The sequence below is a fragment of the Cyclopterus lumpus genome, chromosome 10, assembly GCF_009769545.1.
Source record: "Cyclopterus lumpus isolate fCycLum1 chromosome 10, fCycLum1.pri, whole genome shotgun sequence".
Taxonomy (NCBI): domain Eukaryota; kingdom Metazoa; phylum Chordata; class Actinopteri; order Perciformes; family Cyclopteridae; genus Cyclopterus; species Cyclopterus lumpus.
In genome coordinates, this window is record NC_046975.1 from 6,054,654 (window position 1) to 6,067,493 (window position 12,840).

Here is a 12,840-nt window from a genome sequence, read left to right on the forward strand (position 1 = left end):
TAATTGACTTCTAAGACAAATACATTCAAGAGATTTAGAAGGATTCCTGGTTTGTTTGTGACTTAGTCACATGATCTTTGTGAATCATACGAATAAATCACCAGTAAGTTACGAGTACCAACTTTAATTTTTTTAAAAGTGATTAGCTGTACAGCATAAAGAGGCTTTGGTGGATGAGCTGACCACATGCCAACTTCAACACAATCAAAGAGATGCAGTGCAATATAACCTTCTTGAGAACGTCCCGAGCTGCGAGTAGAGAACCAACCCTTTAAATGAGTGGTTCTCTTTGTTGGCCCTCAGACATGTTTCCAGATTAGATTTTTTTTTTGCTCAGGCTCAATGTGGCAAGGAATGTTAGATTAGTTTTTGTTTTGTTGACAGAAAGTGACAGTGATCAAATCAGAGCTCACGTGATCACAGCAAAGCATAATATGTGCATAATGTGCTCAAAGCAAAACTCTGTTTTGCGAGGGGAGGAGTGGGGGGGGGGGGCTGGACACTTCAGCAGCAGAACACAGTTCTCAGATCAGTTTCCTTTTCACACGTGTGGCTCATTTCAGTGCAAACTACTTTGGGTTCAGACGACGCACTATAAGATGGGTCAAAAAAGGATATTATATATTATATATATATATATACACACACATATAGAGAGAGCAGCATTGGATCGATTTCAGGGATAAAACAACGTTTACACCAGAATCATGATTGTATGTTTGATAACTCATCTTTTTTTCATCCAGACTCACACAACTTTGACAAAACATTATAATAACTATGCTTTGGATTTCACGCCAGGTTAAAGAAAAACTCATTACACTTAAAATTATTTGTCTCAGAATAAGTGCAGAAATTAAAATGCCGGCAACCAATCAGAAATCAGTCATGGTTCACAAAGGGATTTTTGTTAAGAAAGATTGTCTCCGGTTATGTTCCACCTATGTTGTATTTTCCTTTTCTATTTCATTCCATATTTTGCAGGCTGCTGTGGGAACACTGGACATCAAATATAACCAGAAGTATGATCAACATCATCATTAACCAGTTAATGAGAGCAGCAGCTGGCCGTCTAGGGAGCCTATAAAAAAGGCCAGTGTAAAGCAGATATTTGATTGAACAATCAATAATTCTATGCAAACAATGTAGAGGTGCATAAAGACCTGCTGTCCTTAATTAATCCACTATATACGTTTGTGGTGTGGTGGATGTCATGGTAACTGGCAATGATGTCGCTGTTCTGTGCTGTTGTTTTTGAAGTAAAAAAAAAACTAAGATCTTCTAATAAAATTGAAGTGGGAAAAAAAAGAAAGACAGAAAAATGTCCGTCTTAAACCCAGATGTCCTACGATGGACTGATAGAGAGTGTGTGTGTGTGTGTGTGTGTGTGTGTGTGTGCGCGCTTAATTATGTATCCAAGAGCTCGGCACTTTTTTCAGCCATTTTGAATGTAAATGAAAGTCTCTGAGTGTGCACTGATGTTGATTGACACAAATATCAGAAAATGCACATTGCAGTTGCGCGGTTGTTCTTTCTGAAGGTCCCACGCCGGTAGCATGATGGAGCGGGGCTTTCTGCTCAGAGAAACGTGCACCGACGGAACGCTGCTGCTTGACGACATGCTGGGCTATCAGCCGTAGAGCAGAGAATAAACCAAACAGAGAGACATGAGACACAAAGTAGGACTGAAGATCAATCAATCCATGACGATGATGATGATGATGATGATGATGATAAGCCATCAGCGACTGAAGAAATGATCCAGCCCCCACTGATTTGTCAAAATTATTTGGTCTAATATTTATTCCTTTTATATGGAATTCTGTGTCTCATGCAACAACCGAATAAAGCTGAAGGGCGGAGCTGAAACGGAGGCGTGAGACTCGAGGCTAAGGGAGGACCTCTGCTGCAGTTTGGTGCTGCTTGATGACGTGTCAAACGGTGTTTAACGGATCTCCTTGAGTCACAATGCATAAATGGTCGGCTATTATGGCAAATGAAGGCACTGGAAAAAATGTGTATTTGATAAAAACGCCACACTGTACTGAAGTGTGGAGATACGCAACCTTTTCTCGCAGCATCAGTCTGATATTACGGATTATGAAGAACAACTAGCTACATGTCCTTTCCATGAGGCAAAAAGAAAAATAAGCTGGTGAGCTTTGATGTGAAGGGGACACAACGGGAATGTCTCCTTTGGTTCTGGACACTATCTGTCCTGGTTGTCCGACCTGAGGCCACAGTCCGGGGCGTCCTCGGAGGGAGTGTCTAGGACTGGGTTGATGAACCCTTCAAACTCAGTGTCTGCATTGTTCTCTGGGTGGCTGCCCACGAAATCATTCTCCCACTCCAGCGCGTTGGAGTCCTCCGAGGCCGAGGCCGGGCCGCTGTTCACCGGCTTGCTGCCGGGCCTCAGGGCCGCGCGCAGTATGTCCTCCTCCGTCCGGGACCTCTCCCAGGCCGGGAGTCCGCGATTGATTCCTACAACGCAGGGACACGAGCGGTCACTCCGATAGCAGAGGTAAACAAAAGTACTGCAGGCCGTAAACTGGTGGCTCCGAGTTTATGACAGTAACCGGTCCCAACCCATGATTTAACACACTACGTTTTTTTTTCTTCGTGGAACTGTACTTAGATACCATGTATTCATACTCAGCATCTTTTTGTATGGTCAGAGCTGAATGTACTGTATATAGTTTCACCCTCACCTTCCTCGTCTTCCCACTCCAGATCCAGCGAGGTCCCGTCGTCATTGGTGGAGCGGGTCTTGGTGGTGAAGTCCCAGCTGCACTCGGTGTTGGGAGTCACCACGTTGGTGTCGGACGGCAGTCCTGGAAACAAGAGAGTCCACTGTTACAACATGTCCCTCACCCTGATAGACACTGTTACAACATGTCACTCACCCTGATACACACTGTTACAACATGTCCCTCACCCTGATAGACACTGTTACAACATGTCCCTCACCCTGATAGACACTGTTACAACATGTCACTCACCCTGATAGACACTGTTACAACATGTCACTCACCCTGATACACACTGTTACAACATGTCCCTCACCCTGATAGACACTGTTACAACATGTCCCTCACCCTGATAGACACTGTTACAACATGTCACTCACCCTGATACACAGTTACAACATGTCCCTCACCCTGATAGACACTGTTACAACATGTCACTCACCATGATACACACTGTTACAACATGTCACTCACCATGATACACACTGTTACAACATGTCCCTCACCATGATACACACTGTTACAACATGTCCCTCACCATGATACACACTGTTACAACATGTCCCTCACCATGATACACACTGTTATATGTCCCTCACCATGATACACACTGTTACAACATGTCCCTCACCCTGATAGACACTGTTACAACATGTCACTCACCATGATACACACTGTTACAACATGTCACTCACCATGATACACACTGTTACAACATGTCACTCACCATGATACACACTGTTACAACATGTCCCTCACCATGATACACACCGTTACATGTCCCTCACCATGATACACACTGTTACAACATGTCCCTCACCATGATACACACTGTTACAACATGTCCCTCACCCTGATAGACACTGTTACAACATGTCACTCACCATGATACACACTGTTACAACATGTCCCTCACCATGACACACACCGTTACATGTCCCTCACCATGATACACACTGTTACAACATGTCACTCACCATGATACACACTGTTACAACATGTCCCTCACCATGATACACACCGTTACATGTCCCTCACCATGATACACACTGTTACATGTCCCTCACCCTGATACACACTGTTACATGTCCCTCACCATGATACACACTGTTACAACATGTCCCTCACCATGATACACACTGTTACAACATGTCCCTCACCATGATACACACTGTTACATGTCCCTCACCATGATACACACTGTTACATGTCCCTCACCCTGATACACACTGTTACATGTCCCTCACCATGATACACACTGTTACAACATGTCCCTCACCATGATACACACTGTTACATGTCCCTCACCATGATACACACTGTTACAAAATGTCCCTCACCATGATACACACTGTTACAACATGTCCCTCACCATGATACACACTGTTACAACATGTCCCTCACCCTGATACACACTGTTACAACATGTCCCTCACCATGATACACACTGTTACAACATGTCCCTCACCCTGATACACACTGTCCCTCACCATGATACACACTGTTACAACATGTCCCTCACCCTGATACACTGTTACAACATGTCCCTCACCCTGATACACTGTTACAACATGTCCCTCACCATGATACACACTGTTACAACATGTCCCTCACCATGATACACACTGTTACATGTCCCTCACCATGATACACACTGTTACAAAATGTCCCTCACCATGATACACACTGTTACAACATGTCACTCACCATGATACACACTGTTACAACATGTCCCTCACCATGATACACACTGTTACAACATGTCCCTCACCCTGATACACTGTTACAACATGTCCCTCACCCTGATACACTGTTACAACATGTCCCTCACCATGATACACACTGTTACAACATGTCCCTCACCATGATACACACTGTTACATGTCCCTCACCATGATACACACTGTTACAACATGTCCCTCACCATGATACACACTGTTACAACATGTCCCTCACCATGATACACACTGTTACAACATGTCCCTCACCATGATACACACTGTTACAACATGTCCCTCACCCTGATACACACTGTCCCTCACCATGATACACACTGTTACAACATGTCCCTCACCCTGATACACTGTTACAACATGTCCCTCACCCTGATACACTGTTACAACATGTCCCTCACCATGATACACACTGTTACAACATGTCCCTCACCATGATACATACTGTTACAACATGTCCCTCACCATGATACACACTGTTACAACATGTCCCTCACCATGATACACACTGTTACAACATGTCCCTCACCATGATACATACTGTTACAACATGTCCCTCACCCTGATACACTGTTACAACATGTCCCTCACCATGATACACACTGTTACAACATGTCCCTCACCCTGATACACTGTTACAACATGTCCCTCACCATGATACACACTGTTACAACATGTCCCTCACCCTGATACACTGTTACAACATGTCCCTCACCATGATACACACTGTTACAACATGTCCCTCACCCTGATACACTGTTACAACATGTCCCTCACCATGATACACACTGTTACAACATGTCCCTCACCCTGATACACTGTTACAACATGTCCCTCACCATGATACACACTGTTACAACATGTCCCTCACCCTGATACACTGTTACAACATGTCCCTCACCATGATACACACTGTTACATGTACCTCACCCTGATACACACTGTTACATGTCCCTCACCCTGATACACTGTTACAACATGTCCCTCACCATGATACACTGTTATAACATGTCCCTCACCATGATACACACTGTTACAACAGGACCTTCAAATGAGGGCTACTCGGACCTGCATGTAGACCTTTACGGAGAGCCAACAAAATCAAGGAGAGATGGCTCACTTACTGTTGCCCCTGAAAACATCCGACTGGGCTCTCACATTCTGGAGGTAGACGTCAAAATCCTCCCCGGTGTTTTGTCTGGAACGGACCATGACAACATTCACAATAACAACAACAACAACCACAACAACAGACATGTAAAAGTAGTCACTGGAAGCACAGTGGGCCTGAATAACAAACGCCTCTCCTACGGATCGTTGTGATGCACGTGAACAGAGAGAATGGGTTTAGCATTGATTACCTTGCTTTAGCGTTAACGTCTGTTTAGCAGCCTACACACTGCAGGAACAAACAAGGTGCTCACTTAATCAAAATCATGTTTCTGTTGAGAGCTTTAAAAAAAAAAAAGGAAAAATGTGAGATTCTGTCTGCCAAATATAAACACGTGTAAATATCATACATCTGAGGTGCCGATAGATATAATACTCATTACTAAAAGACTGATTTGCCAGATGCTGGTTCTCCAAATGTCTCTTTGCAGCTGCCGCGGATAAAAGACTTTAAATACGTCCAGCATTACGGTCTACTTGGTACAAATACTCAAATGCATGCAGCGCCTCATGACCGCGGCTTGTCCCCAGCTACACAGCTATCCTGTTGTCTCATGAACTTCAGTGACTCACTTTCTTTGCTGAGTCTCACCGCCGGAGCCATCTGCTTTCCCACGTGTCCTCTGGGCAGGCAGCTGCTGACAACAACAACAAAAGAAACACAAAAACACACAGATCAAGTTAAAAAAAAAGTCTGGTTTTCCCAATTTGAAAATACAGACTTTATTAACAATCCATAGAAATAACACGGAACAATTGTGGCGGTATTTAGGAAACTTGTGAGTCAATAACTTTCATAAAGCAAAAAACACCAGAGAAGCAGTGGAATGAGGCATGAAAAAGAAAGGAATCTCAATCCCAGCTGTGGAGTCCCAGTTTCATTACATCAAAAGCCATTTCCCTGCAGCAGGCTTTTCCCTGAAATACATATATATATATATATATATATAGCCATGATATTTATCTTGCTGCAATAATATTATATTCCAACACTCCACATTCCTCTATTCATGATGTGGACTGTCGAAGCCGAGCAATAGTAATGGCATTATTTGGCCTCGTCTTTTCCTCATTTCACTGCTTGTTCTTATGAACAAGGGTCATGGCGAGTTTAATGTCTGTTAACACTTCGGTGCTCGCTGTATATTTGACATCATCTTCCATCTAAAATGGGATGATTCAGAATGCTAGCACGTTGTTTGTCAGCTAAATGAAACACTGAGACAGTCAACAGTTTACCAGGCTGGATCGCGAGGACAAAAAGACGACAGAACAGGTGAAAGTATCCCCGTGTCCCTTTAAGACACAGAAGGCCGAGGAGTTGAAAACGCCAGAGTGTGTGTGTGGGGGGGGGGAGGTGCCTTTTGCACAGGGCCAGCGGCGGGTTAGAGGAGAAGTTGTTTTAGCCAAGCAGTAAGTCAAAAGTGGCAGAAGGGAGCGCTCTGCGCCGCCTCACCTCCTTCATTTTGCGTTCACGCGCCAACCTGGCGGCCTCGCGCTGGGTGGCATTTCTAGCCTCCTCTTCTAGCCTCAACTTCTCCTCTTGTGCCTCTAACTGAAGCAGAAACAAATAAAAAAACAAACAAACACAAATGAAACACAAAAAACACAGAAAATTACCAAACAGAAAAAACAATGCAGCAAATAATAACATTTAAATAAAATTAAAAAATCCGGCAAAATAGGTTGTAAAACAGGAAATTAAACAACAGACCGGTTACGTCTTTACCTCCACTTGGAGCTTCTGGTCTATCAGGATCTGATGATCCGAGAGCGCGTTGTAGCGGTGCTTTTTGAGGTGCTTGATCTCATCTTCACTGATGGGCCTTAGTGAAAGAGCAACAAAACACACTTTGAAGGGAAAGGTCTCTTCAAGGAACACAGATTTATTTTTCGTTTTTTAAAATTCACACCAGGTCTCTTACCTCGGGCAGGGCTGCGGACTCTCAGCCTGCAATGCAACAAACACGACATTTCAACACACAGCGATCAGTGCATCCTCGCTGCTGCACTGTCTGACTCAAAGGCTACTAGTCTGGGACTCTGCAGACAGTAATCGAGTTACTCCCACTGTGATGCTGCGCACGTCGTTTTCCATCCATCACTAAAGTAAACAGCTACCAGAGGAGTCTGACAGGTCTGGAAGTTAAATTAATGGAGGGACTACCAGCATAATGCGGCTTTAATTAGCTGTACGTCGAACCAAACACCCACTCACTCTCTCATGAAAGACTGCTCACTAACTTAACATGATCAGACTTACCTCATCACTCTCGACCAGATTTTCAAACTGGAACATGAATGAAAAAAAGAAGACTATCAAAAATATAGCACATTACTGAATAGTCATTAATAGCAGAAAACAATAGTAGTAGATGTACGACTCATACCTCTATTGTATAATGTTCCCCTGTGGTGCTGCTTCGGAAGTACTTTGACCTGAAAGAGTAAATAAGAGAGTATGAATACGCCGGCAACGCTCTGAAACATGTGAAAAAGTAGATGATGCTTTCAACATTTAGTCTGAAACGCTGCAATTTCACTTGACAGAGTCGAGTGATTATTACAGACAGATTATTATACGGACCATCACTGTCATCAAGAGCAACAAGGCAGCCGTGCTCCTTGGAGATCAGTAGCTCTGGCACCAACAAAATTATCATGTATTTGTGTTTTTGTTTTAACCTGCTTTGCTAGTTTAGCTTGATGTGGACAATGCTAGACTGTGTACAGGTAAAAACTCCAGTGAATTATCTTTTTGTTTCTCATCTGTAACGTACATTATTTGCCTATATTCTTGAGATTCTCAAATTGGCCAATTCTCCTTTCTATCAACAACTTGATTTGTTCCTTTCACTATAAAACGCATTGAAGAAACCTTAAAGAGTGGCTCTTCCTTTCATATTGACCGCTTCTGATCAGGGCCCAGTTCCGAAGTGGAGGCGCGGTGTGTGGAATGACCACAAGTGTGATCTCTGTGCTGACTAATGCGGTTTGGTAAGTGTCAGTTACAGTAACACACGATAATGTGTACAAAGGCATCAAATACAAAAGCCTAAGCTAGAAGTCAGCAATTTGTTTTAAATGGAAAAATGATGGGACAAACAAGCCGTTTTTGGCGGTTAATTATTGTTTGGATAAATGTACACACAATGGCATAATATACATGTGATAAGGTATGTAGGAGTGTATGACTTTAAAAGTTAATGGGGCGAATACACATTGAATCATATGGGGTGGAAATAAAAAGGTTTTTTTCATGGCAGATATTTGACTTGCAACAGCAAGAAAAGCACAGGTGTAACTTATAATATTAATGAAAGCTCAGTTCCACATGTCCGTGTCTCAGTAAGAGATGCCAGCATGCACACCACCAGGCCCTAATTAAGGTTATTGATCACACCTGTGTCTGTGCACTGGGACAGACTAAACGTCTGCAGTGAAGAGGGGCCATGGCTCTCCTTTGGCTTACGTCCCGGATCGAGGTCAGATTGATTTAAGCTCCCAGCCGGTCACCTCAGGTTTAGGTCAAATAAAATACATTTAACTGAATATTCTTCTTTTTATTTCCCTTTGGCATTACTACAGGTAAGATGATCTTTAGAGACGGCCTAATGGGAGCAGGTAAAGGGGACTATTCAAACATGATAACAACCGTAATTACACCTTTATAACTGCCTTACTACCGTATCTGTCAGCTTCAATCAGCAAACATGCGGACGTGATGAAGGAGTGTGTCCCAGCTTGATGCTGGAAGAGGTGCTCTGAACAAAGCAAGTAAAGTCGGACTGAAATACATTAATTATTAACCTCTCGGTTTAATGCCACGAAGGTCTGCAAACAATCACGAGAAGTAAAAGTTCACATTGTTAGTTTAGAACAGCTGTCAAAGAGTTGAACGAGCTCAACCTGCTTGCTATGCTAATGAGCGTCGCTAAACTACATGTCATGTTGACAATAGGGGTGGGGTCTTGGTCTTGGTCCCCCCCCCTTCCTCCAGAGACCCCACAACCCCGTGACCAGTGGCTCATTGCCCGGCCCTCGTCTCCGGGTTACAGACTCCTCGCCGTCGGGCTAACACGGGGCTCACGGGGCTGTCGGTACGTGTCGACACGAACGCGCTGGTGTCACTTATCGGCTAACCAACTTTGAGCTAACGCGAGCAGCAGCGACCGGATACGGTTCAGATGATGATGATACCTCCCCGGTAGCTAGCTAGCTAGCTCCCCGAGCTCGCCTCCACTTACCCGCCTCCTCTCTGGATTCTGTTGGCTTCTCTCCTGAAGAGCCCGACACAGTATGCCCAGCAGTTACCCATCGCATTGTCAACTATGAGTGAGTGTGTAGCTCGCCTCGCTAGTGGCGTCCCGGCTGGTGCGTTAGTGGAGGCAGCTAACTACATCTCCAAGTCCAGTCCTGCTGCCACTTCCTCATCCTCCTTCCCCTCAGGACGGTGACAGAGCGGCGCAGGACACGCGCCAACAGCACCACCTACTGGCGGCTTCTTCTCATTTTAGATACATACTGATGGAGCTCCAGTATTATATTAAATTATTAAAAACAAGTCATCAGATCATTGTTGAGTGTATTTATTGGGACTAAATTAGACCTGTAGACTATTTATAGAATCAAGCAGCAGTTTTGCAGTAAGAAAACATGTTTGATGAATAAATACATATGTGTGATCGTAACAAATACAAACAGAGACTTAGTTATCAATGCAACCCCCACTACTTTATTGTAATGTATTAGTTCTCTTACACATTAATATGATTGCCTTGGTTAATGTTATTGTTGCGGTAACATTTCGGCTAATGTACTGATTCTATTTGATCTTCACGCCATGAATGTGGTTTCGCTAACCAGATATATGATGTATTTGTTACTCTGCGTCCTCAGAGGTGAAGAGGTAGGAATACTTCTCATCTTCAGTGGGGGTGTTGTCCACTTTCCTGACTCTGGCTCTCTGAGTAACAGGCTTGCTTCTGGGCATGAGCTTTCTACCAAGCTGAAAAAGTAAATTCAAGTGTGCAATTGGATCATGATACATTGTGAGCCTCTGTTAGTGTTCAAAATAATAATAATAATAATAAAAGAAAAACTAATTATTTGTGTTTTAAAAAAAAATTATACGGCTGTAATGTATTCACATTATAAAAGACCTACTATTTTCCTGGAGTCAGCCCGAGATCTCTCCGAGTACCTCTTCATCCTTTCCCTCTGTTTCTCTATCTGCTCTCTCAGCTTCTCATCACGCTGCCTGCGACACGATGAAGTCATCAACAACACACATTTTTATTATCACGTTTGGAAACTATATATTGAAGGGGGGAAAAAAACCCAGCAATGCAAAGCACTCTGGGAGTTATACTGTAATCCCATTGCCATTTGGCATGATCCTTCAACAGATTGCGTGAGCCACGTCTGCTCACGGAGACGTACCTGCTCCTCTGCTCGCTGTCCATGATCATCTTCATCATCGTCAATTTTTCCTCGGGGAGGTTGTCGAGGCCCTGCAGCAGCAGCGCCATGCAGTTCTCAATGTGGGCCAGCTTCTCCAAGGTGTTGAGGTTGGTAATCTGGCCATCCACACAGTGGCGGTAGACCTCGCCCACCTTCTCGCCCAGAGCGTCCCACATGGCGTCCTTTTGAGCGAGAGGAGGGACAAATGAAGACGTCTGCTGCTCAAACGCTGCTAACGCCACTGTACGCGATTGCTAGCCGTTGTGACCAATAGGATCTTGGATTTCTGACCTGGTCCTCTGTGTTCAACGACACATGGAGCTGAACCATCTGCTTGAGCTTGTCGCTTCTGGTCTTCTCTACGGCGATCCTCTGTCTCATGTCGCTTATCTGCAGTGTCTGCTGCTCTGTCTCATTTTTGCTTCAGACAGAAGGGAGTCAGCATTTAATGGCATGGGGAAAGTGGAAGGGAGTAAAGAGAAAAGACAAAGGGTTCAAATACTTCAAGTCTGAATCAAAGGTAAAAAGTGAGACACCCCTTAAAGCAACACAGCAGGCAAAATGCCGACAATCCTCCCTCGACTCCTGATGCTTACATCCTCGCCTTGGTTGTCTCCAAGGACTTCCGAAGCTCTTTCGCAGTCTCTTCCACCGTTGTGGTGTTCTGAATCAGGAACAAGCTCTTCTCCGTCAGGTCTGTCATTAGATCCAGTATCTGCTGGGGATCAGTGAAGAACAGCTCCGGCTCGTCCTTCAGAAGCGAAAGAAATTAACAGAATAATCAAGATGAAAAGAGACGATGTGTCCGAGAAGTAGATTTTCTGTTGTCTTTTTTTGGGGGGGGGGCGTGTACTGACCTCGTATTCTGAATCGTCACTATTGAGTTTAGTGGTTGTGCTCCTGAGAAGGACAAAGAAGACTTCTAGCAGCTTAACATGACTTTACTGAAAGGTGCTCACAAGGGTACCAGCATGCTGTTTGCTACAATAGAAAGAGATTCATTTTGAAAGGATGTTTGAATGACCACATGTACAGGAAATGATACACTTTATGCAAAGACATAGGTCTTTATCATGTAAGAAATATTGATTTCACCTCACACTGAACATTGGCAGTCATAGTTGTGGTTTAGTCCCCCCCCATTAGCATCAGTGTGTGTGTGTGAATGTAAAGGATAAATACTGGATGTGTTGTGATGTCGGTGGGTGTCTTGGTGTCTCCTCACAGTGTGTCCCCGAGCCTGGTTTCTCTAATGGAAGGCAGCTCTCCAGCTGGATCGGAGACCTTGCTCTCCAAATCTGTGGGCATGTTATCAGTATCAGGACATGTAACAGTATCGCCCTGGTCCTCGTGGCTTATTTTTAATGTTGATTCGCTTGGTTTAGTACTTGCCGTTGTTATTAGCTGACTCCTCAGTCCCCTTGACCTGCTTGTCCTCAGGGTCTCCATCAGATTGGACTTTCAGAGCCTTGGCCTTCTGGGCCTCCTGCCACTCTGGAGGAGACAGCTCGAACAGCAGGTCCTTGTATTTATTGTAGTCTATCATGACTTCCTGTAACTTGATGCGTTCGCTACGAGAAATAAAAGGCTAGGTTTTAAAACCACACAACAGAACTCTCACTGTCCCTCACTTCCTTAAAACATCAGAGTGCAACCTTGTAACGGCCCCTATTTCAGCAGTCAGTTTCTTGATCTCGGCCTCCTTCTTCTGTTTGGACTTGGTCTTG

At 44.2% G+C, this 12,840-nt stretch overlaps 2 protein-coding genes across 4 annotated transcripts in view; both read right to left on the reverse strand.

The window, feature by feature from the left end:
* Positions 1 to 104: 104 nt before the first annotated feature.
* On the reverse strand, positions 105 to 10,105 carry ap1ar (adaptor related protein complex 1 associated regulatory protein). Of its 3 annotated transcripts, none has more exons than XM_034543534.1 (10): positions 9,898 to 10,105; positions 8,041 to 8,089; positions 7,914 to 7,940; positions 7,576 to 7,601; positions 7,380 to 7,476; positions 7,107 to 7,205; positions 6,224 to 6,285; positions 5,605 to 5,678; positions 2,709 to 2,831; positions 105 to 2,481 (listed from the first exon to the last, which is right to left on the reverse strand). In XM_034543534.1, the coding sequence occupies exons 1-10, from the start codon at positions 9,966 to 9,968 to the stop codon at positions 2,210 to 2,212; spliced, it is 900 nt and encodes a 299-aa protein (XP_034399425.1). In that variant the 5' UTR covers positions 9,969 to 10,105; the 3' UTR covers positions 105 to 2,209. The 3 variants fall into 3 exon arrangements, with proteins under 3 accessions (XP_034399425.1, XP_034399424.1, XP_034399426.1); XM_034543533.1 differs by having other exon boundaries at positions 6,224 to 6,288; positions 9,898 to 10,094; XM_034543535.1 differs by lacking the exon at positions 7,107 to 7,205 and having other exon boundaries at positions 9,898 to 10,094.
* Positions 10,106 to 10,532: 427 nt separating this feature from the next.
* Positions 10,533 to 12,840, reverse strand: part of cfap100 (cilia and flagella associated protein 100) — a 4,512-nt gene continuing 2,204 nt past the window's right edge. Inside the window, exons 8-16 of the mRNA XM_034543537.1 lie at positions 12,769 to 12,840; positions 12,506 to 12,684; positions 12,339 to 12,411; positions 11,971 to 12,013; positions 11,710 to 11,864; positions 11,405 to 11,534; positions 11,093 to 11,295; positions 10,817 to 10,910; positions 10,533 to 10,658 (exon numbers count right to left, since the gene is read on the reverse strand). The exon at positions 12,769 to 12,840 is cut by the window's right edge and continues 9 nt beyond it. Coding sequence (XP_034399428.1) covers positions 10,533 to 10,658; positions 10,817 to 10,910; positions 11,093 to 11,295; positions 11,405 to 11,534; positions 11,710 to 11,864; positions 11,971 to 12,013; positions 12,339 to 12,411; positions 12,506 to 12,684; positions 12,769 to 12,840 — 1,075 coding nt within the window. The remainder of the gene's footprint in view (positions 10,659 to 10,816; positions 10,911 to 11,092; positions 11,296 to 11,404; positions 11,535 to 11,709; positions 11,865 to 11,970; positions 12,014 to 12,338; positions 12,412 to 12,505; positions 12,685 to 12,768) is intronic.

What these genes read in the sequence shown, in the direction of transcription:
- ap1ar (XM_034543533.1), bottom strand. Translation starts at nt 9,968, where the DNA reads ATGGGTAACTGCTGGGCATACTGTGTCGGGCTCTTCAGGAGAGAAGCC. An exon ending in AGAATCCAGAGAGGAGGCGG is followed by an intron (nt 8,090 to 9,897) that starts GTAAGTGGAGGC and finishes TTACTCTTTCAG; the next exon opens with GTCAAAGTACTTCCGAAGCA. An exon ending in GTGAACGCAAAATGAAGGAG is followed by an intron (nt 6,289 to 7,106) that starts GTGAGGCGGCGC and finishes TGTTGTTGTCAG; the next exon opens with CAGCTGCCTGCCCAGAGGAC.